Source organism: Furipterus horrens, unplaced genomic scaffold (assembly GCF_987537825.1).
Source record: "Furipterus horrens unplaced genomic scaffold, mFurHor1.1.pri manual_scaffold_13, whole genome shotgun sequence".
Taxonomy (NCBI): Eukaryota; Metazoa; Chordata; class Mammalia; order Chiroptera; family Furipteridae; genus Furipterus; species Furipterus horrens.
Window position 1 is genome coordinate 3,216,059 of NW_028327183.1, and position 25,078 is coordinate 3,241,136.

The 25,078-nt window shown below is 52.5% G+C and overlaps 1 protein-coding gene across 1 annotated transcript; it reads left to right on the forward strand.

The window, feature by feature from the left end:
* Positions 1 to 1,947: 1,947 nt before the first annotated feature.
* HEATR3 (HEAT repeat containing 3) lies at positions 1,948 to 24,663 on the forward strand. Its single transcript, XM_090259875.1, has 15 exons — positions 1,948 to 2,227; positions 2,328 to 2,500; positions 3,589 to 3,676; positions 5,069 to 5,181; positions 6,798 to 6,907; positions 8,452 to 8,592; positions 10,228 to 10,505; positions 13,413 to 13,503; positions 13,594 to 13,757; positions 14,010 to 14,092; positions 14,776 to 14,912; positions 16,525 to 16,613; positions 18,923 to 19,066; positions 20,537 to 20,713; positions 23,912 to 24,663. Exons 1-15 carry the CDS (start codon positions 2,090 to 2,092, stop codon positions 24,032 to 24,034), a joined length of 2,049 nt encoding a protein of 682 aa, XP_090116001.1. The 5' UTR covers positions 1,948 to 2,089; the 3' UTR covers positions 24,035 to 24,663.
* The last annotated feature ends 415 nt before the right edge of the window (positions 24,664 to 25,078 follow it).

Genomic DNA, 25,078 nt, shown 5'->3' on the forward strand with positions numbered 1-25,078 from the left:
TTGACAGAACTTTTAAAAATGAGTAGTTAAGGATTATTAGATTGTTGAAGGTCCTTCAGTTCCTCCTGAAACTGTTCAAGGTCATTGGGCTTCTCCTAAGACTGACCTCTTAGGTGGTCCAAGGAAGGACTCTTAATAAATAAAGCTCATCACTGTTCTACAGAAAAGGGTAACTCATGAAAACAAAGCACAATATTCTCCCCTAGCTAAGGTTTTGAACCATTTTTTTGGTCCTCGTCCCCACAGTGAGAGAAACAGCAGGAATCTTTCTTTCATCCTGTGGGTCTGGATTCCATGCCCTACGCTTTCTGCATCACGTGCTCTAGCCATTGGAGAATCTGCTGCCTACCCGGCCAGTGTTGAGGATACAGTGGTACGTGAGAACAGGCAGAGTCTCGTGCTCACGGGGTTTAGCGTCCGCCTGGGGAGCGAGCGTCTGTGTACGAGAACTGTGTGCAGCTATACACAAATAGTTCCACTGGAGCTGTGCTTGGAAGCAAGGGAACAGGATCTGTGCTGTCTCAAGGAAGGCCTGCCTCAGACTTAAAATCTAGGAAGCGAATGAAGAATTAACAATTGCAGACGTGAGACTTGCCTTCACCAGGATAGGGGTGGGGATTGGGGCATATGTAAAGCCAGGAGCCAGGAAAGAGTTTGGCCCTCTGGAGGGTGGCTAACGGGCAGAGCACAAGCTGGGATGCAGCTGCAGGCTGGGTGGAGACCCTGCAGCCAGCTAAGATTTTGGCCTTGATCCTAAGGGAAAGGAGAACCATGGGAAGTTTTTAAGCAAGGTAGTCAATATAATGCAGAAGTTGGAGGGACATGCTTTCTGAAAAAAATCACTAGCTGCCCTATGGATAGAAAGGGTGAGTAGAAAAAGACCAGAAGGCCGCTTGAGACCAAAGAAGGCTTGGGCTAGGGAGGTGGTAGATGACTGGCCAGATAAGAGAGATCTAGGAAGTAAAACCTACCAACGTATATTTGGGGCTCCAAGTTTTGTACCTACAATAGGTCTTTAATAGGCTCGAGCTTTTGTACAAGTTTAGCTACACCCCTGTGGTGGTTTTTCAAAATAAGCTGTTGCAACCAATGTCATTTCCCTTACTGGATGATCCGCTGCTTGATGCTAGGGTGACCTTTTTTCCATTCAGTGTTGCCCTGAAAGCTAAGCATTTATTGGGGTGCGCAATAAACACCTAATTATAAGGACTACATAAGAGTCTTCTTTCTTAGCACTTATCACAACAGTAATCAAACAGTCATTTGTATAATTACTATATATTTAACACATCCTCACTAAACTTTCCACGCCGCAAGGACAAAGGACAGAGACCAAATCTGTCTTGGTTCTTGTTTGATCCTAATGCCCAGCGCTGCACCTGGTGCTCAATAACTATGTGTGAAAGAATCCGTTTGTTAACTGAGTTAAATAAAAGTTTCAACCAGACATTTATGTATTGCTTATTATGCGCCAGTCTCTGCCCTCGGCATCTTAAACACTAACACATTCAATTCTCTTTAACGACCGCACTAGGTATATTTTATTGATGTCTCCATTCCACTGATGCGGAAACAGTTTAGGAAACTTCTTAAGGGAGTCCATCCTACAACAGTAACTGGCCTTTGTCTGTGACAGCAGTGTGCAGGACACGACATCAAGTCGTGGCTAATATTTCTGGAGCACCTGCTGGACATCAGGCTTGGTGTTAGGCGCTTTATATAATTTCGTTTAAGCCTCGCAATAACCTTGCACGTTAGGAAGCCGTAATCTCATTTGGTTACTATGGAAAGCAAAGGTTTGGCGAGTCTAAGGAACTCGGTAAGGTTGCCAGCTGGTGGGAGGTGCAACTGTCGGCTCCGCCCTTCTGCCTGGCCTGGCCCCGCCCACTCCTCTTCTACGCCTGCGCGCTCCTCGCGCCGGGCCCCTCCTCGCCGGCGCCGCGCCGCGCGCCTGCGCACTGCTTCCCACGCGGGCTAGACAGGCTGCCGGCCCAGCTGAGCCGCCGCACGGACCACCCCCCTGGGTACGGGCCCGCCGCCAGCCGGGCCGCCGCCGCGTCTCGCCGTTCTTTCCCCCAGCGCCGCTGCCATGGGCAAGAGCAGGACAAAGCGTTTCAAGAGACCTCAGTTCTCCCCTACGGGCGGCTGCCAGGCCGAGCTGGCAGCGGCGCAGGACGGGTCCGAGAGAGAGGACGACGACGGGCCGGCTGCGGAGCTGCTGGAGAAGGTGGGGCGGGGGGCGCGGGGCCGGAGCGGCGGCGGGCGCGGCGGCGGGCGCGGGCCTGCGCTCCGCCCGCCCGGTGACGCCGGCTCCCTCCCGTCCGCAGCTGCAGCACCCGAGCGCCGAGGTCCGCGAGTGCGCCTGCGCGGGGCTGGCCCGGCTAGTGCAGCAGCGGCCGGCGCTCCCCGCCCTGGCGCGCCGGGACGCCGTGCGCCGCCTCGGGCCGCTGCTGCTCGACCCCAGCCTGGCGGTGAGGGAGACGGCGGCCGGCGCGCTCAGGTGAGCGGGGAGGGCGGCCGGAGCCCCATCAAAGGGCCGGGGCCCCCGGTTGGTAGCGGGGCGATCTGAACCCAGACTCCGGAGGCCGCCACGCTTCCCGTGTGTCCACCGGCAGCAGCCACCTGCCCAGCGTCCGCTCCTGGCGCCTGGCGCGCACGGTCCCCTCTCCGGGAGCCTCCGGGGTCCCCCGAGGTTCAGGGAACGCTTTCAGTAAAAGTGAGGCAGGTCGTCTAGGTGCAGGGGGGTCTCAGGGGGCGGGACACGGAGCAGGAGGGCCGAGGCCCCTGCCCTCACCAGGGCCGTGCTGGGGAGGCAGGCAGCAGCCGGCGCGGCGGGCCGTGAGTAAGACCGGGAGGCGGAGGAGTTAGGGGTGCCGGGTGCGCGCTAGACGGCAGCCGACGGGCGAGAGGACCGGCTCTGGAGACACGGGAAGGAGCAGCAGCAAAGAAGGGGGGCAGCCGGGGGCCGCGCCAGGTTAGAGGACGGCCGGTGAGTGGGGTCGGGGCGCGGTGTCACGGGAGAGGAGGCCGGCGGCGCGGACCGGGGCTCCGGGGCGGGGGACGTGGAGGGGTGGCCGGGTCGGGTGTGCCTCTTCTGTGCGCCCCCGGCGGCTGTGCAGCGAGTGCCCTGCGGGGGGCGCCAGAGCAGCCGCTGGTGTTCGCGGTCCTCGGCGCTCGGGCTCCGTGGGCTGCGCCATTCATGGACGCGGCGAGTCACGGGGGCCGCGAGGGGGTGTCATCCTCAGCAGCCTTGACCCCCGAAGTCGTCGTTCCGAGACGAGGTCCCTTCCCATAGGATTAGGCGGTAACTTACATGAAATAGGAAAGGTCTTCTCCCCTCTCCCTTCCGTGTAGACCCACAGCCTGCGGGACTGTCTCAGACGGGCGTGTAGGTTCCACGATTCAGTCATTTGTTTACATCAGGACGAGCGGGTGGAAATCGACGGACTGGTTCTGCAACGTCTTACCGAAATCCTAAGCAGTTCATCCGGGAGACCTTAAGCAGCCTTAGAAATAGAAATAAATGAGCTGCTTCGTGTTTTCTGACGCCCGTGATCCGGAAGTGACACGTATTTTACATTTGTGCAGAAACCTCAGCGCCTGTGGAGGTTTTGAAGTTTGTGACGACATGGTGACCAAGGACATCATGACTCCTCTGGTGGCACTGCTCAGGGAGGTAGGCAGTTGTAACGCATCCTGGTGGCGGTTTTCAAACGTAGCTTTCTCTGTACCAACTTAGTGGGCGTTTTGATTGATTGCTTAAGTACTTTTTGCTATCAGTTATTTTTCCTCCCCTCAAAACATCCTCTGCGAATTTTCTTTCTTATCCTGGGATCACTGATCTCTCATTGTCGATAGCAGCCTCGAGTTTGTCCCCGCTGCATTTATTTCTATGCTAGTTGGAAGAGGCCTTCCTAAAACTAAACAGACTCCTCCAACTTTAAACTTCATACAGTAAAAATAATTAGTGTTATTGATTGCTTATTTATGTGCCAGGTGCAATTTCGTGTCCTGCTAAATCCTCACAGCAGGCCATTTGCCATCTGTAAAATACTCGTATTTCACAGGTGAGGAAGCTGAAGTATAGACATCTGGAATTTGCCTTGAAGATGACATCAAGTTCCCAAATTTAATATCATGCCGACTTGATTGCATGATGTAGTTCAGGGTTTAAGGCGCTCTCCCTGGCAGGCCTCTGACCCACTGTTCAGTATTGATGGGTAATTTTCACTTGAGGCAACGTAAAGGTTATCCAGCTTTGATGAGAGGCACCAGTCTGGTTCCCTTTCTAAGCAGTGGTTATACTGGGAGTGATTTGCCCAACAGGAGACGTTTGGCAAAGTCTGGAGCCGTTTTTGATCATCACAGCTGGGGGCTGGGCGCTGCTACTGACATTAATGGGTAGCAACCAGGGATGCTGCTCAAGCTCCTGCAATGCATGTGACAGCCCCCGCAACAGAACATTATCAGGTCCAAACGATGGTGCCGAGATGAGAAGCGCTGCTTTGGGGGGGCCGTGGATTATACCCCGGGGCAGTACTGCAGCACCCACTTTGCAGCCAGAATGCCTGGATCTGAATCCCAGCTTCACTGTTTACCAAGCTACACCTTCAGCAAGCTCTCTGCACCGCAGTTTCCTATTTGTGGTGGGAGATTGGGGGGTAACAGGTCACCTACTGCGTAGGAGTGCGACAGGGATTGAGTGACGGAGTGCCCGTAACATGCTTAGGTCCATGCGTCGCATGTAGAAGGTCCTGTGTAGTGTTAGCTCTTACTGTGTGTTGCCTTTCTTCGCCTTACTGCCTTTACCACATCAGATAAAATACTTGGTATTGATTTCACATTTTAATTTCAACGTGAAATGCTTTACATCCAGTTCGTACGATGACTTGCGACCCTTTCTTGTCTAGGGGAGCAGGATTGTGGGACTGTACTGCCCTGGAGCATTTGATTGGTTTGTGAACCCCTCTCATTTCTGATGTTCAGTTTTTGTGATTCGTCACGATCACTAGCCTTTTTGTTTAATAATTCTTTGACCCAGTGTGCTAATCATGCTATTTGGTTACAGTGTAGCGCTGGGCTGGATTCGGACGAGATGTCCCCACAGAAAGAAAAAGACCGGAGTAGAAGCGCTGTGGAGAGCACCGCCAACGAGGCCGTGAACGTGCTGTGGAACGTATGGTAAGGCGCCCTGCAGACGCTGGCCTTCCTGTTCTCCCCAGAGGCCTCCCGTTCTCCTGGGCCAGCTGTGGGTCCGTGGTGGTGGCGCTGGGCAGGCGTCAGGTCACGAGACCTGAGATCGGCCCTCCTGCCCTCACTGTGTGGCTGCGCCCTTCCCTGCTCTGCCGCTCACCTCCCAGTCGTTACTGCTGACCGGAATAAGAGGACTCCTGGCCAAGGGCTCGTACCACACTCCCGTCCCCCTACCGCCATGTCCCTTAAGCTGCAGCTGTCTGAAAGGCAGCCGGGCCCCAGTGCAGCCGCTGCTGTGGCCTGGCCCTTGGACAGGGACCACAGAGCTCGGCGGGTGCGTTCCCCCTCCCCCCCTGGTGCTGCCATGGGACAGGGCCATGGGTGCCTGAGAGCAGCCCTTAGGGCCAGCAAGGACAGGCCATGCTGTGTCCCACGGCTGCAGTGGGGGCGAGGTGGAGTACACACTTTGTGTTAGGAGTGGAAGTGGCTAGAAACACAGTCTGGATTTTCTCTTCTACCCCGTTTTATGTTCTCTGTTTTTAGCAAGATTATCATTTCCAATCTAAAAGCTTTTGGGGTGATAAGTACAGAGACCTTTTGTCCTTGCTTGGACTTACCATTACTGTGGTGTAGTGGGAAGAACAGTAGGCCGGACCCAGGGAACCGTCGTCGTCGGCAGCCATCCGTCTCGAGAGACGATGGTGTAGCTTCTTAAGAGTCTATCTGCACCGCCAAGAATGGCTGTGCAGTCCGACTCGGGAGTGACAGTGTCTCCTCCCGTGTTGAATCGACATCTTGCGATGACGCCGGAGTGTCCTCTCCAGTGAAGCTGAAGCTACAGAGCCTGGGCAGGGTGATGTGGAGGGTCTGCTGTTGCCCATGCAGCAGACCCCCCCTCTCTTCGCAGCTGAAGGGTCCAAGGGAAAGACGGAGTCAATACAGCTTGGCTTCAGGTGCGCCGCAGGAGTTGCCGGTGTTGACTACAACGTCAAACCGCCTTAGGGACTCCGGCTCCGGATTTTCTGTCGGGGTTTACTCCCTTAGCCTTTCCCCTGAAGAGGTATGCCGCAAGGCAGCGGAGGTTTTTTGGAGTCAGAGTTTTCCTTCTCTGATGTGCCCTGACTGGAAGATCGAACCAGCGACACTTAGCTCGCAGGCCGACGCTCAATCCACTGAGCCAAACCAGCTTTTGGGGTGATAAGTACAGAGACCTTTGGTCCTTGCTTGGACTTACCATTACTGTGGTGTAGTGGGAAGAACAGTAGGCCGGACCGAGGGAACCACCACTAACAAAATGTGTGCGCTTCGGGTGAATGGTTTCTAAGATCTCTTCCTGCTCTAACTTCCTATAAGAAAACTGGGGTGCAGGTGAGAGGTTGGCTGCAAAGTCCCACTGTGATGTAGGAATAAAGGCACAGTGCCCAGCTGCGCTCTGCGCAGTGAACGTAAGTGGGCGTGGCAGCTTCATCTCTGAAAAGGGCGGGTGCTCGACTCCATGCTGGTTCTGTTACAGAGCCTCGTTCAGTTTGCCATGAATTCCTGTGGTTGGTTTCTTAATGTTAGAATGTGACTAGTAAAACGTTTTGTCTCCCCCTCTAATTTAGTGAATGCAGCAGTAGAGCAGTATCTATCTTCAACAAAGAAGGGTGTTTGGAGATTCTAATCAAGTATTTAAGTAGGTTTTCCACCAATGTTGACCTGGCTATTTCAGTAGGTAAGTGAAGAAAAGGTGATGATTTATTAAGTATGTGTGGCCTTATTCAAAAATTTTAATTCAGACGTAGCATGTTTATTCTATAAGAGTGATGTTTTCCTCATTGTATATAAAGGCATAGCTGAGTTCTTTTATAATCTGTGATTAATAGTTCTGCAATTTTTCTGCTCTTCCCTTGGAAAGGGAGGAAGGCACTTACTTGAGCTGTGTGGTTTCTGGTGTGTTACCAGCCTTGGAAGCCCCTTAAGTCATGAGCTTTCATCTCCCACGTACTGAGAAACAGTGACCCACAGCTCCCAGGCCTTTGAGCCGAAGGTCATCGGAATCCAGAGCTATCTAACTCTCTCGTACCACTGCCTCATCCTTTGAGCAGAAAACGGGTAACCTGGCCCCGCTTCCCTTCCATGGACGGGAAGCTGAAGCTGCCCGGCTCCCACCCTCTGTCCATGGGGTTAGACAGCCATTGGGGGGGGGTCCTCACTCAGCAGGGGTGCGAGACAGACACTAGAGGGCGGGTGGCTCCACAGAACTTTGGGGTACAGCAGAGAAAGAATTGATGAAAAGCATTTCTTTGTTGCCCGTCATACTGGCAGGCATCCTTTTATTTAACTCCACATTTCTCCTGGCCAGGACAAAGTGCATTCCCCTTAATGATGTTTCTTTTGGCTCTAAAGGGTACTTTTAAGAGAACGGAAAAGAGAAAAAAAGTAGTGGAACAAATACTACTGGGAAAAAGTTAAAAATCATTTTGTTAGAATGGAGTCTTGGGCAGAGGGGAGATTTGTTAGTGTACATTTTATAAACAATGGAGTTAGGAAATTGGTAGGTGGCTTCTAATCTCAGAGGAGAGTTTCTTTTACAATAAGAATTTCAAGAAAGTTAGTTCGTAGCTTTTAAAAGAAAAACTTCATTCCATTATTTCTATTTTTGTTCCTTAGTCTTGCTACAGATTTATTTATCTTGTTTTAATTCAGGAGAGGAGTTAAATGGCTCATATGTCTTAATATTTTGCACATCTCTGAATTTGCCTATATTTTTATGTAAAATACTTTTTTCTAAAAGAAATATTGCTTCACCAGAAATAACTAACTTTTAAGGTCATGCTGAATTTATAGGAACTCAGAATGTCTCAAAACCTGGGGCTTGTTATTGGCAACAAAGCTACTCGTAAGAACGTCATCTGTGGGCAGGGCTTGGGTCTGCAGACCATTTGCTGCTGGGCCGTGATGAGTAGCTGAGGGTGCGCCTTCACTGATGTTTATGGTGACTCCACATCATCGTGGCATTGAGAGCCTTCTACGTTGCGTTTATAAAGGCCTACTTCTGTAAAGAGGTAGACGTTAAGCAAAGAGAACCATCTTTGCTCGCTCTGGCCGTTAGGGAACCCCTCACGTGCACGTCCTGTCCTGAGCACGCACATCCTACCAAAGGTCCCTGTGCACGAAGAATCATAAAGATGCACGTGGTCTTCGATGAGTCGACTTGGTGTCAGTTATCCTAGCAGAGTCCACTGTTTCTAAGTATTTAATCTTTTGTCTCCGTAGCCTATTGCTTGCAGACGGTAACCGAAGATAACCCAGAGCTCCTGAAGTCTTTCAGTGACCCAGCCCTGCGTGTGCTGGAGTCAGCGATGATGTTGCCGGTCACTTCCATGGAACACAGTCTGCTAAAGACATTGGTGGCAGGTAACACTCAGCCACGTGTGACAGTGTGCTTGGTAGTGACTTGTAATGGGCGGAAGTACCTCTCTTTCACCAGTCAGGCCTTCGGTGCCAGGTTTGCTCTGACAGCTTTAACATCGGCGTGGGGGCTCTTCCGTCAAGCAGCTGTGCACACAGTCGTTGGGAAGCCTAGGATTGGTGTTTGCAGTGTAACAAACCACTGTCGTCCGATGAGAAATGCTGTCGTCAGGGTCCCTTGTTAACCAGGGAGATGGGAAGTGAACCCCGGGCACTGAAGACATGACCACTCGCTCTTCTGTAAGATCTTTACCCCCAACTCTTTCACCCCCTGTTTCTAAGTACAAACTGAGGAAGTAATCTGATGATCTATTGAGTAGTTGGTAATATTATAGTTTCTCTATTTTTTTCCTCTTGCCCTTTGGCCTTGCAGAAGTAATATCTCTTGAGAGGTGTTTTGTTTTATTTTTTTAAGTGGTAAAGTACACATAAAATTTTCCATCTTGACCATTTCTTTTAAAGATTTTATGTATTTATTTTGAGAGGGAGGGACGGAGAAAGAGAGGGAGAGAAACATTGATGTGTAGTTGCCACTTGGGCACCCCCACCTGGGGACCTGACCCGCAACCCAGGCACATGTCCCGACTGGGAATCGAGCAAGCGACCCTTTGGTTCGCAGGCCGGCGCTCAGTCCACTTAGCCACACCTTCCAGGACTTGACCATTTTTAAGTGTACAGTTCGATCGCGTTAAATATATTCACGCTGTCATGCATCCATTCTCCAGACCTTCCTTCATCTTGCAAAACTGAAACTCTGTACACATTTAATAGCTCCCCACTCACTGCCCCTCCCAGCCCCTAGCAACCACCATTCTACTTTGTCTGCTTTTTTTTTCCTGGTAACTGACTAATTTCAAATAACAATGTCCTTGAAGTTCATCCATGTTGTAGTATATGTCAGAATTTCCTTCCTTCTTAAGGCTGAATAATACTCCACCAGATGCATGGACCACATTTGGTTTGTCCATTCATCTATGGGTGGACACTTGGGGGGCTTCCCCTTTTGCCTGTTGAATAACGCTGCTGTGAAACGGGGGTACAAATATCTGTTTGAGTCCCTGCTTTCAATTCTTTTGGGTATGTACCCAGGAAATATTTTTATTTTAACAGTCACTTTTTAAACAGTTTTCCTAACGTAACGGTAGCTCATGGTCTACTTAGATGATCAAAAAAACCAAGAACCTGCTGCCTGATTTGTCCATGAGATCGTGGAATTTTAGTACATTCCATTCCACTCTTGGAATATAAGCAGCTGCCCTGGAGAGCAGCTCAGGTTAAGATGAAAGGAAATGAGGCAACTTAATTTGTTGTTTTCAGAGAAACTTGATTAGTGCTCCTGGTGTTGCTAGGCATTGTATCAGAGGAGTGTGTGCCAGGGAAGGGAGCGGACCGGGAAGGGCTGCAATAAGGGAACCTGCCTCTGTACACAGCTTTTTGACACTTAATAAAAACCACACAAAGGCAGCAGGATCAAGATTTCTTGAAATTGCAACTGAGCTTAAAGAACTAATCTTGTGAGAACGGTATTTAGTAAAAGATTTCACAGGCGATTCCTTCGTCCTTGCGCTCATTTTTTCCCAGGCACAATTTGGAACCTGAAGGACATCATTCCGTCCAAGAGCCAAGCAGAAATCATCAACGCCATCCTGAAGGTCTTCTCCGAAGTGCTGGAGGTGGACGCCGGGGACGCGGTCATTCGGATGAAGGCGGCCGAGACGCAGAGGCTGCAGACAGCTGCGGAGGCGGAGGAAGCCTTAGGGCGCGCCAGCCGTGACGGTTCGATCGAAGACGATGACATGGAAGAGACGCCACCGAAGAGAAAAGTCAGAAGGAAAGCCTTCATCTCGGATTTACTGCCGGTAAGTCAGCCTGATGCTTTCAGACATGGATTACCGCGGAGATTTCCTCTCAGTAGGTGTCCTAAAGTTTTGTAGAAAAATGTTACTGCCAAAGACAGCAATTAGAAAGTGAACTTCAGTAAAAATTGGCCCTCTTTTCCCATGAACTCTCATTTATAGCAGTAGAAATCTACACCCAAAGGGAAAACAGTCTCTTTGAAATGAAACTTGTGTGCACCAAAGATTTCAAAGAGGATGTAGATCACCCTTGCGCAGAAGCACTCGCTCATTTTGGAGCTGCCCTGTCCCCAGTTCACTGGCACGTGGTCTCCCAGGCCATCCTTCAGCTACAGGAGTTCTGTCTTTGCTTGGATTGTCCAATCCAGGACGCCCCTGCCTCCCGTTTTCATGCCAGGCCTTACCAAGTGGCAGGCCGGACGTCCCTTTGCCCCCTGCTTCTGCCGGGGGCGGGGGGCAGCTGGTCGTTTCTGCAGCCCAGGTGGCAGTGGCATGCTCGTCCTCTGGGTGGACGGTGGCATGAGGGTGCGCAGTCCTGGGGGCAGGGAACGTTTCTGTCGAGCCAGCAGTGGAGATGGAGCCGTGCTTAGAGAAGACACCCCCGAAGGAGGCGAGTGAGGAGTCAGGAGGCCAGGGAGGACAGGACCGGGTTCCTTCCAGTGCAGTGTCTCTGCTCTGGCTGTGTGCTGGGCCAGGTGCTGAGGTGAATACTGCCCTTGAGTCGCTGCCAATCATAAAGTGTCTTAAAAGTCCTGGCACACCCCTTTCGGTGCAGGCAACACCTATCTGAACCCCAAATGTAGTCCCGTCTCGCTTGTGCATGATTCAGAGGGGAGAACTTAAATCAGTGAAGCAAGGTAGACAGAGGCATAGCCGTGCGCCTCGTCCTCCCTGAAGGGTCTTTATAGAGCCCTAGGGACACCTTCTGCTGTCACAGGAGGCTCGGTTGTAGATCTGGGACGGCCGTGGCCATGGTGTCCCATCCACATGCACACCATCGGGACCGGACAGGTCAGTGTGGGGGGCCGTCCTGCGGCTGTCCCGCTGTCCCGCTGCTGTCCCACTGCTGTCCCGACTGGTGCAGCCGTCTGAGCAGGACAGAAGTCCCGGGTGGGCTGTCAGGGGACCCTGAGGAACCAGGGTGGGAGGATGGCACTCTCGAGCACTGGCCCTTCGCCAGCCTTGCCTCCATGGGGCTGCTGCCTGAAGGGACTGAGAGGGGACCGGTCTCCAGGCTTCCTGGGCCTGGTTAAAGACTGCACATGTAACTGTATTTAGAGATTTAGTTCCCTAAGTAGTCTTTTAAATAGAGTTTTGGCGCTTCTAAAATGCAGTATTTTCTTACAACAAAGCCTGCTTTTTAACATGGCCGAGCAGACTGGATGGTTAGCATGCCGGGCAGCCAGCCGGGGTCCAGGTGCCAGCCGGCTGCCGGGCACCGTGCTGACGCGCGCCCGGAATGCAGAGGTACAGTCACCGGGTCCAGCCTTTGCTGCTGCCCAGGGGTCCTTTCGAATCAGAACCTGTAATTGCAGCATTTAGCATAAGGAGCTTTGCTCGCAAAGGTGTAAAGAAGGGAGCAACCCAGGTTGTTGGTTTAACGTAGGCAGAAGCAGAACCCTCCTTCCCCGCATCCGAGCTTGTCAGTCACCGAACCGCAGTCTGTTCTGTTCCCTCGCCGCCCCGCCCACGCTCCTCTGCTACCGAGTATTTTGAAGCAAGTCTCAGGTGTCATAACATTTCCTCTGGATCGGCTCTTGCTGTCAGTTTGATGACAGTAAGAAGCAGGGAAATGCTCCGAGTAGGAGAGTGTATGTAGAAAAGTGGAGCTTAATTTCCAATCCTTCTGAGCCCAGACCGCGTGTGTTCTAAGTGGGGAAGAGCCCAGCTACAGCCTGTCGTGGTTATAAATGTGCGTTTAGTTGAATATCACACGCACGGCAAATAGGAGTAATTTCTACATTCATCCTTGCCAGCAGTGAAAGGAATACAAATATTAAATTAGCCACATCTCTGCAATGAGCAATTTGCCTTTCTTTTTAAAGAACGTGGTTCGAAATTACAGTTAAATTGTTGCCCAGGGAAGTGGCTGGAGGGTTATAAACGAGAACAAGCGCTCTGGAAGGAAATCGGAACGATACAAGAGATCTCTAGTTGTGTTTTTAAACTTTAAGCTAGGAAACCTGAGGAAATAGGATATCCGTGTAATCTGAAATGCTCCACGCTGGTGAAATGCTTGATAGTGCATCCATCATCATTCAGACAATAAAATACACGTTATTTTTAGCTTATAACTGTTTTGGAATATCCGTGTAGCTATTTCACTGTTCATAGGTGGCTTACAAATTAAGGCCATGTCAATTTATACGGCCCCTCTTTAGATTGGTGGTTGGTTAAGTACATATTAACTTATTTCCTGAGGAAAAAGATCCCCCACTTTCTCCAGCGCTAAAGAAATGCTCCGCTGTGGTCCTGGAAGGAGGCCAGGAAGCCAGCCTTTCAGACCCCAGCCGAGCCCTGGTGGCCCTGGATGGCTTGTCCCTAGTTCCTGTTGGTGCCACCTTCACAGAGAACACACCTGAGCACCTGAAGGCGCGGGCTGCTGAGTGTCAGCCGCTGCGTCTGCCACGGGCCCCGGCCTTAACCTTAGTGTGCTCAGCTGCTGCTTACCGGGCCGGGTTAAGTTCATAATTCCCGACCAGCTGACTGTTCTCTCCGTCTAATGGAGCGCGCATGGACAGCAGCCGCCACATGGGCAGCTCCCCGGCGCCGAGGGCCGGAGGAGTCGGTGCTTCCTCTCTCTGACTCTTGTCCCCACCCCGTCCCCCAGCCCTGTGCCCAAATCAGCCAGCACGCTTTAACGGAGGAAATTCACGCGTGTTGAGAGCTGGTGGTTTGTTTTTTCCCCAGCCCACGGACAAGGAGCTGAGAGAGGCCCTGGCGCTGCTGACCGCGCAGCAGACCGCCCTGGAAGTCATCGTGAACATGTGCTGCAGCGAAGGTCTGCAGCCCATCCCCCTGTCTTCCTGGGCCGGGAGGGCGCCCCGTGGGACCGCCTAACCACGCGGGCTCCGTGCCGCCCCCTGCCCAGGTCCCTCCGACGAGGATGAGTGGGAGGAGGAGCTTTCCAGCAGCGACGAGAGCGAGGCGTTTCTGGAGGATTCCCTCTGCGAGGGCGCTGGGCAGCTGCTCTCCCCGCTCTGCCTGTCCCACGAGGTCCACGCTGCCCTCACCAGCCTTCTCATCCCCAGGAAGGTAACCGTCCTCGGTCTGGGCTCCCTGCGGCGCACGGGAGGGCTTGGGGAAACTGCTTGTTCCATGCGCGGAGCAGGTCCGCTCCCACTGTAGGTGCCTGAGAAGCAGAACGAACAGTCCTGAGTGGGCTGACCAGTGTGGTTAGCAGGCCTGACCATTCCGCCTGGACGGGAGAGTTGGGCTTTATAAAGCGCTCTAATATAAAACACACCTGTTCTCTAACTTTTGCTTTACCGACTCTTAAAAATCTAGATATTTGAGAAAACGGCCTTTCCAAACAGCATTGCAGTTGGCATATGTTCCAGGGACCCCACTTGGAAGCCTTTGGTTAGAAAGTAAGAGCTTTTCTATTTTCAAACCTGTTTGTCATTATTGTGCAACAGAGGCTGGTGGGTGCCTGCCTCCAGGTCCATGGGGTCTGTTCATGCCCAGAGAAGCACATGCTTCTGTGCGCGGAGGCCCGAGCGTGCGTGTGGCAGTCGGGTTCCCAGCGGCCTCCCCGGAACGCCCTTGATGCCCCTCGGCGGCAGGGTGGGCACGTACGTTTGGCGCAGCCATACAGTAGAACGCACACAGCAGTGATGAGCAGGAGCTGACCCTGAACTCTGACCCCGTGGGTGGAACACTGTTGAGCAGGGAGCGAGGCACACAGGAGCGCACATGGCGCAGGTCTTGCAGAGCTCAGACGCAGGGTTGCGTGCACAGGCCGTGAGCCAGCGACGCAAAGCAAGGGGTCGTTTCCCACAGGGCTCTGCGCCTCGGGGCCGGGAGGCAGGGTGTGGGCGCGCAGGTGGGCTCAGTCTGAGATGCTGGATTAGTGCCCCCCTCAGACTCTGCTGATGGAGGCTGCCGGTCGGTGCCGGCACCGGAGGCCTAGGGTGGCAGGCGACTCGGGGGTGCACTGGGTCCCCATTAAACAGGCGGCTCTGGGGTGCGCTGGGTGCCCATTAAACAGGCGGCTCTGGGGTGCGCTGGGCCCCCATCAGAGAAGCAGGAACACCCTCTCACTGCGTTGCAGGATGAACACCGTGCAGTGCCGAGCCCTCGTGTGCCTCCAGAGTCTCGTGTCCCTCCTGGAGGCGGAGCACCTGGGCGGAGCGCCAGCCCTTCAGGCCCTCGCGCAGCACCTGTCCGCCCTGCTCTTTTCTCAGCCAGGTAAGCAGGTGGGACTGCGGGGGGGGGGGGGGGGGGGCACCTGGGGGGGCGGGACTGAAAGGGGCGGAGACCTGGGCGCTGCAGTTGTGTGTTGGGTCATGCCACCTGCAGAGCCCCTAGCTGACGCCAGCAGGTGACAGTCGCACACCCGCAGCTGCGGGTGGCACAGTCAGAACGGGGCTTGCAGGGAGGTCTCTGGGCCATAGTTTTCTTTCTTGTTAAAAATGTTTGCATCTGGTCCTCGGGCCAATTAAGGCCGAATCACAATTACCTGAAATCTAGGCCTCCTGAATGTTTTTGGCTAATTCTCTGTTCTTTGTTTTTCTTCTTAAATATAAAACCACCTGGTTTGCATTTGAGTGGGGGGCATAGATGTGCATCACAGAAGTCCCGCGTTATTATAGGACCCAAGGTGGAAATCTCCCCTCCTTGTTCGCACACAGCCGGGCTCCTCTCCCAGAGCCGGGCAGCTCCTTGCGTTTCCTTCCAGAGGGGTTCTCGATCTAGAAGTCCGTGTGCGTTTTTAAGGTAGATGGTGGAATACCATCCACGCAGGTCTGCACCTTGCTTTTCTTAACGCGTCTCCATTCCAGTGCCTTGCGGAGTGAGAAGAGCCGAGTCTCTAATTTGCAGGTCCCTGATACAGATCAGTTTCATTTGTACACAGAAACCTAGGCAGATACTCTGTGTAGGTAACTGTCCTTTTCACATGGCCTCTTCTGGTGACTGGGGCTTCCTCCTAGCCTGGGGCTGGGCTCCCTGGGCAGACGGGGTCGGGGGAGAGCACCAGCAGGTGGGGCAGGTGGCAGTCATGGCGTTCTCGATGACCTAGTCTGGCACTTCCTTAGGTTCTGCTGGTTGAAGACTTAGTCCCCAAGGCCCACCCAGATTCTGGGGCAGTAGAAATAGACTCCACATCTTTCTGGAAGTAGTCTGGGTTCTATAAGGTCACATCAAACTGCAAGTACGTTGTGGCTGTTCTTGGGAAAACAACCTGCTGCACCTAGTTAGTCACTTTCCCTTCCCACCAAAGGGTTAGGGACCCGGCTCACCTGGACACCCCCCCCCCCACTTGTATGTGGCTGTGGCAGCATAGTTGTTTACTGCTGTTCTCTTTGTCCTGCGTGGGGAGAAGGGACCATGAGGAAAGAGTGGCACTGAGCGGGAGTGGACAGGGAGGCTGGGTCACTGCACACCGCGGGGGCATGGTGCCCTGCCCTGCTCTGCCCTGCAGCAGTTCCTGGCCGGGCGGTGGGGTGGGTTGGCAGGACTCTGGCCGGGAAGGTGACAGGAGCCCAGTGCGCACCGCACCGTGAGGGCGATCTGCGCAAAGCTGAAGCCGGTCTGCAGAGGCCAGCTGCGGTCTGTCCTGCGTTACGGCGGGCTGGAGGGAGGACCCGGTGCCCGGGGCGAGGGCTGTCTGCCGAGCCCTCCCGTGGTGATGAACAGGGCGCGGGGGGCCATGCACCGGGAGTTTCGGCCTCACTCTAGAAGTTGTCATTATAAGAGCATGTGTTGACATTTAACATGCTTTGTTTTGCTTCTGTTTCCTTTTCTGTAAAATCACTGGTCTTGAGAAAGGCAAAACTCACACTTCCCTTTTGTGTTTTAGATTTTGCTAAGCACGTGGACTTTCTAGAAGCCATAAGTAGTGCCCTGCGGGCCCTTCTGCAAACCATGGCCTCCAGGAACATTTCTCAGGTAAGGCACTGAAGGTTTGGTGGGAGACAGCGAAGAGTCTGTGGTTATTACTTCACTGTGTTTCGGGGTTTTATTTCTGTCACAGTGGTTCTTGTAGAGAGAAAACAGACGTGCTTAAAGTGAGACGTAAAGTCTCCTCCTCCTCCCCACCGCTGCCACCCCCAATTTTGTCACTGGTGTGACTCACTGGACTCAGGGGTTGTAAACATTTTCTCCGAATGTGGTCGGTCTGTTTACAACACTTCATCTCGGAAGCACCCGGCCGCGCCCTCCCGCCCCTGCCCCGACCCGCCTCACTTCCACGCCGGGGGCCTTGGCACTGACGCTCTCTGCCCTCTGTGACGGCCGTTCCCGGACTTCCCCGAAAGCAGAGGTGGCAGTGTCCTGTCACAAGTCCAGGTGCTGAGCCTGCGTGCACCGTCATTGGTGACAGCAGTTTGTCAGCGTCCCGTGTCCCCGTCTCATTTGTCTCCCGACACATTTGTATTTGCTTCCAGAAGCTGTTGAACACGAGTCACATTGTTTCACCCGTAAACATTTTATTACATGCTTCATTGTGTCTGTGACAGAAAGTGAACTTTTTAAAAATGTAGCCACAGCCCCATCACCCATGCCCTCCAACACACAGGTGTCTTCGAATCATCAGTGACGTGCGGCCGAGTTCCCTGGCCCTGCCTGGGCCTGGCCCCTGCTGCCCAGTGCCCCTGTGCCCGCAGGCGGTGCTGGGCCCCGCGTCTTCTCACTGTCACCGCCAGCACGCCAGCACTAGGGTGGCTTCCCTGTCCATACAGCTGCCTGTCCTGGCGGCCTGGCTGCTCAGTTCTTCCATCCCCCACCCCGGCGCCATGGCCACGTCTCTAGAGCAGAGCACCCCGATTTTGTCTGGTTCCAGGGTCTGCCGGGAATGTGTGGTGTTTTACTGTGAAATGTCTCTACTGTAGGCTTCTGATATATACTCATTAAAACAATCTTTGTTTTTTCAAGAACATAACTTTTGACTCTTGCTTTCTATGAAGTGGGAGTTATTATAATCCCTGGCCTGTGTGTGGCCATTGGGAGGATCAGAAGCCCCTCTACTGCAGGGCTTATAGGAATATAAAGTATTTTTATTGATTTTCCATGGTGCTCAGGCAGTAATTTACTATGTCAGTCTGATGTTTAAAACAAATTACTCACAGATCAGCCTCAGTTAATAAATTATCCATATACAGTAAGATCATAAATCCTCAGGTCGGCTGTGGACTGGGCACAAGCTTCGAAGTTTAGAACTCAAAGGAGCCTGGCTCTCTGGTGCTTTATAAGGAGGGGAGGCCCGGGACCCGATTTGCTGAGTGACGGCTCTGAGCCTGGACACAGCTCTCCGCTCACCTATGCACGGCTTTCCCTGCTTTCCCACGGTGGGCAGCTCACATTGTGTGTCGTCCCGGTGACAACGCAACACGCCTTCCTTCTCACCAGCTCATCCTAGCTCAGGACAACACCATCGTTCGTGGGACTTTTTTTCAACAGTTTTCTGAGAGCCTGGGGCATGTTTGCTGTTACCTTTAGATTTGGCAGAGCAGTGCGGGTGATTCAGAAATGAGTTAGATGATTTAGAACTGCTCAGGATTTTGATATAAAATGATAGCCGACATTGAGTGAGTGCCTTATATGCATTATCGAGCCCTCCCTCCACCTCTGTGACTGGGAAAGGGAGGAGTCACTGGGGCCCCGTAATTTGTGCTGGACTGCCAGGTGGTAAGTAGCGCGGCTGGGATTTGAACCCAGGATGTCAGACTCCAGGGCCCGAGCCCTTAGTCCCCAAGCCCTTAGTCCCCACACTCACAGGCAGCAGGACACTCACGCTCCCTCGTGAGACCGTGTCTGCGCATGCATTCAAATGAGCTTAAAATGGAAAGTATCACTTCCTCGTGAAGCACTGTGCACTTCAGTGGCTTTTACGGTCTTTAGTAATATACCTTAACACGTCTCAGAGTAAGTTCTTACCCTGTATAGATTCAGCCAGTTTTTACTAAAGCTATATGATCCTATTGCATTTTCAAAACACTTTTCGTGATCAGTGCTGAAAAGAAGCTAGAATCTCCTTAGTCTGTGTGCCTCTGAGCGACAGTCTTCAAATGGAGCTGCTTGGAACTGAAGCCCCTTTCGTAGGCTTCCAGCCGCAGTGGGCGGGTAGTGGCCGGGACACCCGCTGGCCTCATCGGAGACCCCGCTGTGTGTGGGAGTGGGACGCAGTAATCGCGTGCCTCCCGTGGGTTGGCGCTGGTCGCATTTAACCCCACCTGTGCCGTCTCCTCCTCTCTCCGCAGTGCATGACCCCGGATCAGCTGATGACGCTGTGCAGAGCGGGCGTGCAGAGCGCGAACGTCAGTGTTAGAGTGAACGTGGTTAGTATCCTGGGAATCACGGGCAGCGTCCTGGCCAAGGAAGACGGCACGCTTGAGACTCTCAAGGTAAAACCATCTGCTTCCACCCTGAACGTTCGGTGATGAGTAACTTGGTGTGGGGGTTTAGGAGATGTCGTATGAGCAGCTCTCACTGCAGGAGATCAGTAAGTGTGCCCTGCGCTCGCTCTCGCCCGTGACTCGGGGACCGGGAAAGCTGAGGCGCCTTTGCCATTCCACTTGACTCCAGAGACACTTTTTCAAAAATGAACTCTTCTCCCACGAAAGGCCAAGTTCAGAACTGTCAGATGCCCCTGCCTTTGCTGTTGCTCAGGAGTGTGGCTGCCGTGCCAGGAAGGAGCCTCCACCCTAGGCTCCTGCGCACCGGAGCCACGCGCCACCCATTCCTTCCGCTGCCGCGCCATCGCTCCTGCGCAGCGAGCGCGCTGCCGGTGCCCCCCGCGGGCAACTCCCTCGGCGTTTTGCTCCTGGCACTTTCTCTCGGCATGGGTGCTCAGGAGCTGCACTGTCAGACCCGCGGCGTCACTGCCAGCTAAGGCCGCGGTGGCACGATTGCCCCGCGTGGTGCTGATAACGGCTCTCCCGCAGCACCCCTGACCACGCACCACCCGGCCCCGTTCTCTCCCTGAGCCGGAGGCCCGCGGTCCCACACACACGTCCCGCTCTGGTCTGTCCCGTTGCCGCCCCACGGTGTTAAGCTCATTCCTCCTCCTCTGTGTCTGCTGGAAACTGGCAGTGAGCTCTCAGGGCCAGTGAGGTTCCGATTCAGACCCGTCCTTGTAATAAGACTGCTTTGTAGGCGGTGCTGTGTGCTTCCTGTTACACAGGATATTAAATCTAATACTATCTCAGCACTGATCTGAACACATAAATTCAGGGAGAAAACCGCTGCCCGCGGGGTTATGGGCTGTCTAGCGGTCACCCTGTTACTTAGGGTGGAGCCGGAGCGTGGGCTCGGGGTGCTCAGCATTTCCGCTCCCCCACGGGTAACATCAGAGGTGCAGCTGCCTTTCAGACCTGAGGGTGGAGCGGAGCCGCCGGACAGAGCCGTTCGCTCCTGGACAGTTCTGTGCAGGTCGGGAATGGTCCGTTGGCCGGCCAGCCAGTTGTGAGAAGTCAGCACAGTGAAGAAAACGAGTGTCGTGTTCAGTTTGTTTATTGTCTTTGAGTTTTTCATAAAATTTAAAAAGCATATTGTTTTCCTTTTTGACACCTTTTTGAAAGCCTTTTTGAGAGAGGGGAGGGGAAATTATTTTAATTTCCTATATCAGTCTTTCATATATCATTTATGGACCTTAACTGACTATATTTAGGAATGTAAGTTCTGATAGGTTTCTTTTATTTGGCTTATATTATACTTGGTGTATTTATAAATCCGTGCTAAGTCTTTTCGACGTTGTAATTCCCCTGGCGTTTTTGTATACGATGCCGCGCATGACTTCCTGCCGCACCTGAAGCCGGCACTTGGGAAGTTGGCCTGAGAACACTGGCGATAACGCTGCGTTTTGCTGCCTCCAGGCCATCGGGTGCTTCCTGCTGGAGGCTGCCACCAAGGACCCTTCGCTGGTCGTCGCTGGAGAGGCCCTGGACGCCCTGTTCGACGTGTTTGCAGACGGCAAAGAAGCGGAAAGGGCCTCCGTTCAAATCCACTTGTTAGCTGCTCTCAAAGAATTCCAGCCGGTCTTCAAGACGAAGGTACGAGGCCGTTCTGTTCCGAAGTGCTTAAGCTGCAGCGTCCTGGGGGAGGGGGGTGCAGTCCCTCCGACCACCCCCATGACACCGGGAGCTCCTCGGCCCCGCCTGCAATTGCTGCCTGGCCCAGCCAGAGCCCAGACACCGTCCCCTGAGCCAGAGGGTGTGGCACGCCCTTCTTTTAGGGTTAGTGGCCTCGATAGCGCTCCTCGGGCGTCGGCAGGACAGCCTGCAGCCCGCAGAGCCCTCCGTGTCTGTAACTTCAGCTGATACCTGGGGATGTGTGCCTGACAGGCTGATGCGTCGTCCTGACTGTTTCCCTTCGGTGCTCTGAAAAAAGGCAGACGCCCTTGGAATAAAAATATTTGTCTTTTTTGCTTTTAGGTTTTAAATTCAACATTTGCTTTTAAATCTTTGCAAGAGAATAAGGTTTTGGTGGAAAATGATCTTGCTTTTCGTTTTTCTCCAATATGCATTTCTTTGATCTTTAGCAAGCTTGTAACGCAGAAGCCAGGCCTCACGGAGAGAACTCCATGAGAGGTTTTAGGTGGCTATGATTGTGTGTCTAGAAATTTAAATTTCCTGAAAAAATTTTAAGGTATAAGAACTAGTTTTCTCTACCAGAAGGAAACAGAGGCGCAGGCCATGCTTGTTTTCTATTGTTGGCATGTCTGAGCGGGCGTCGGTCTAAGAACATTAACACCGGTTTGTTCTTACCACCTTCCTGTTGGGCACGTTACGTTAAAACCACTAGGAACAGAGGCTAACGTTTGTTGGGCTGAGCTTCACCCGTAGGTAACCCGATCCCAGGGGAAAAGACACTGAACACATTACGCTTAATTGTGTTCTGTTGAAGCCTGTAGTTTGTCTGTCTGTCCGTCTGGTTTTTGTTTAGCTTTTTATTGGGATGTAATTGACACATGGCACCGTGTTAGTGTCGGGTGTGCAGCATAATGGCCCGGCATCATGTACATGTGAGGTGACCACAGTGAGTCCGGTTGACGCCCGTCCCTACACAGATACATACTCGCTTTCTTGTGATGGGAGCTTGTAAGATCTACCCTCTCAGCACCTCCCCGGCACGCATGATGGTGCTGTCAACTGCAGTCCCCACACTGTGCCTCAGGCCCAGGGCTTACCCCTCTTATAACGGGAGGGTTGTACCTTCGGGTCCCCTCCACCCATCTTGCCCATCCCCCTGAAGTGGGTCTCTTCTCAGCAGTGAGAGGCTTCTCCCCACTTGTTCCCTCCCCCATGGGTGAGGAAGCGGAGCGGCGTTCCTCTAAGCAGAAACGGATGTGCGTTAGCCTCTCCCCTCCTTGTCCAGAAGGCAGCACCCTGGGTTCAGAGCCCTGCACTGTGCGTTTTCACGTAACACCGTCTCCTAGTGACACTTCCAGCCGGTACACGGAGGGCGTCCCCATGGTCCTGAGGGCTACAGGCCTGTCCGACTTCGGGGGAAGGGGTCTGCAGGGGCAGCAGAAAGGTCCCACGTCCCCGTGGGGAAAGCAGACTGCAGAAGCCAGGACTCGGCAAGGGGCGAGGTGGACTCTGAACTAGGACACTGGCCCCTGACCTCTGGGAGGGCTGCTGTTCTGCCCGGCGCCCTGGGAGGGTATTTACCTGTGGCTCTGCTCTCGGAGGCTGGCCAGCCCTATTGAACACTTTCTTTGTGGCCAGAAGGGCGGCCTCGAGTTTTCTAGCTGAAGCTCCTTCGTGAGCGAAGCCACAGTGGCATCAAAGGCTGTTCGGTATATATTTATTGCACTTAAACCCAGCAGCAGTACTTTACCTACAGACCCTCTCCAGGGCGGCGGTTCTCAAAGTGCCCTGGGCCAGCGGCGGCAGCCCCTGCTAACTTGTCAGCTCCACGCGTGCTGAGAAGCAGCAGCTGTCGGGGGGCCCCCCGGGTAGGCGCCCCTGGCTGCGTGTTAATGGGCCCTCCAGGGGACACGCTGCTGCGCCCTAACACGTGAGCACCCCTGCTCTGGACCGCAGGTGAGGGACAGTTCGCATGCCGTGAAACGCATTCTTTCAGCCTCCGGTTTGTCGTTCTTGTACCCACCACTTGAGAGGTGCGCCGTCTGCAGAAAGGCCCACAGCGAAACCAAAGGCAGCCGGCTGAGTGGGAGGAGGCGTTTGCGGACGGCACCTGATGAGGCACTCGTGCAACTCAGCCAAAGAAACGCCTGATTAAAACTGGGGAGAGGGCCCAAACGCTGTCCCCGAGAAAGACAGACGGGCGCTGTAAAAACGGCGCTTGGCCGCACTGCCCGTGGAGAAGCGCAGGTCAGACCCGCAGCGGGACACCACCTCACCCCTGCAGGAAGAGCTACCATCAGTGAGACGAGAACCAGCAGGCCGCGGGGAGGATGTGGGGAAAAGGAGGCCCTCGTGCGTGCTGGTGGGAGTGCGAATTCGTGCGGCCTCTATGGAAAACAGTATGGATTTTCCTCAAAAACGTAACAGTAGAGCTACCAGGGGACCCAGCAATCCTTCGTGTGGATATCTACCCCAAAATTCTGGAAGCACTTACTTGTGAAGATATATGTTCCCCTGTACTCACTGCAGCATTATTCACCACAGCCAAGACGTGGAGACAACCTCAGTGTCCTTCAGTGGATAACTAGATAAAGAAGATCGGTACACACACACAGTGGAGTACTACTCAGCCATGAAAAGTGGTGAAATAACGCCATTCGTGACAGCAGGGATGGATCTTGAACGTATCATGCTCAGTGAAATAAGTCAGATAAAAAGGACAAGAACCATGTATGATTTCACTCATTCAGGATATAAAACAGAAAACAGCAACAGTGTGGTGATCACCAGAGGAGAAGGGGGGCGGGAAAGATAAAGAGGGTCACAGGGGTCAAACATGGTGATGGGAGGTGGCTAGACTCTGGGTGCTGAGAACACACTGCAATGTAGAGATGATGTATTAGAATTATACACCTGAAACTTATATAATGTCATTAGCCAATGTTACCCCAATAAATTTAATTAAACTAAAAGGTGCACAATCTTCATTTATCTTTATGGCTCACGTACTGTGTTCCATTTACCTTGGAAGTGAAAATGTTCCATCAAATCCTGGCAGCTGTCTTGTTCTGAAAAGAAATACACCCAAAACTGAATGCGTTCTTTATTTAAAGGAGTTAGTAATTCATACCAAATCACATACGATTTTTCTCTTGGCAGATACGAAAAGAAGGGAAAGGTAAATACAGCCCCGATCAGCTCTGTGTTCTCGACAATGTGAAGATGAATTTGAGAAGGTTCGTTGCTTATCAAGAAAGTGTTCAGAAAAGACTGACTGCTTGAACCATGGAAAGAAAGGGCACTTCTTGCCCGGGTTGTTCACTACTAAACGGTTTTCTTTGAGTGTACAGTATATATTTCGGAAAGCCATTTTTTAATGTCTCTGTCCTGTATATCAATTTGAAGTTCCTACGAACTTCAGAAACTATCAGAATTTTTTTTTAGCTCTGGGAACTGAGTGGCATTTCGGGTGCTCTCTAAATCCAGGTTCCCAGCATCTTTTAATCATTGGAAATGTGAAGAGTGGAAACTTTACAAAGGTATCTCAGGTGGTTCTTTGTGAGCAGTGAAGAAACTTCCAATCATATTTTTCTTAAATTTTGCAAAGGAAAAGAAAAAAAGAAACCTAAAGTATTCCTTGGATGCCCTTTTAAGTCAATATCATTTTATAGTAGCTGAATTTTTAACTGAAATATGAAGACAAGCTTTATAAAATTAAACATCAGTTATGTTTACCTTTTGTGAAGTGAATGAATTTGTATTTCCCTAGTAAGTAGAACATACAGATGAGCTAATGAGGTCATTGGCGTTCTCTGTAGAAACAGTTCTCATCGGCTGTTCTGTAAACTCCTTGTTTTATCTGATATGGAATCTGAATTGGGAGAAAATAGTTTTTAATAAATAACTTTTTATTGAAAGCTTTGTGTCTTACAAAATCTTTTTAAAAAAATACGATAGAGTCCTTTCCTGGGCGATGGCTTGCTGAGGGACATTCCCTTGAATATACGTGAGGAAGTAGCAACAAGACTTGGAGCAGGAGCCTGCAGCGTCTCCACGCGTCCTCGAGGCGTTGGGAACGAGGAGCCGGTGCCGGGAGAAAGTAAAGAAGACCTCAGTGGGCAGGGAAGCGTACCATGTTCACAGACTGGAAGATGGCACTTCTTCCCAAATCAATCTGTAGATTCAGGGCAATCCCAGTCCAAATCCTAGCAGAATTTTCTCTAGAAATTGACAAACTGACTCTAAAATTATGTGGAAAAGCGGAGGATTTAAAATATCTTAAATAACTTTTAAAAAGAAGAACAAGGTTGGGAAACTTCACTACCT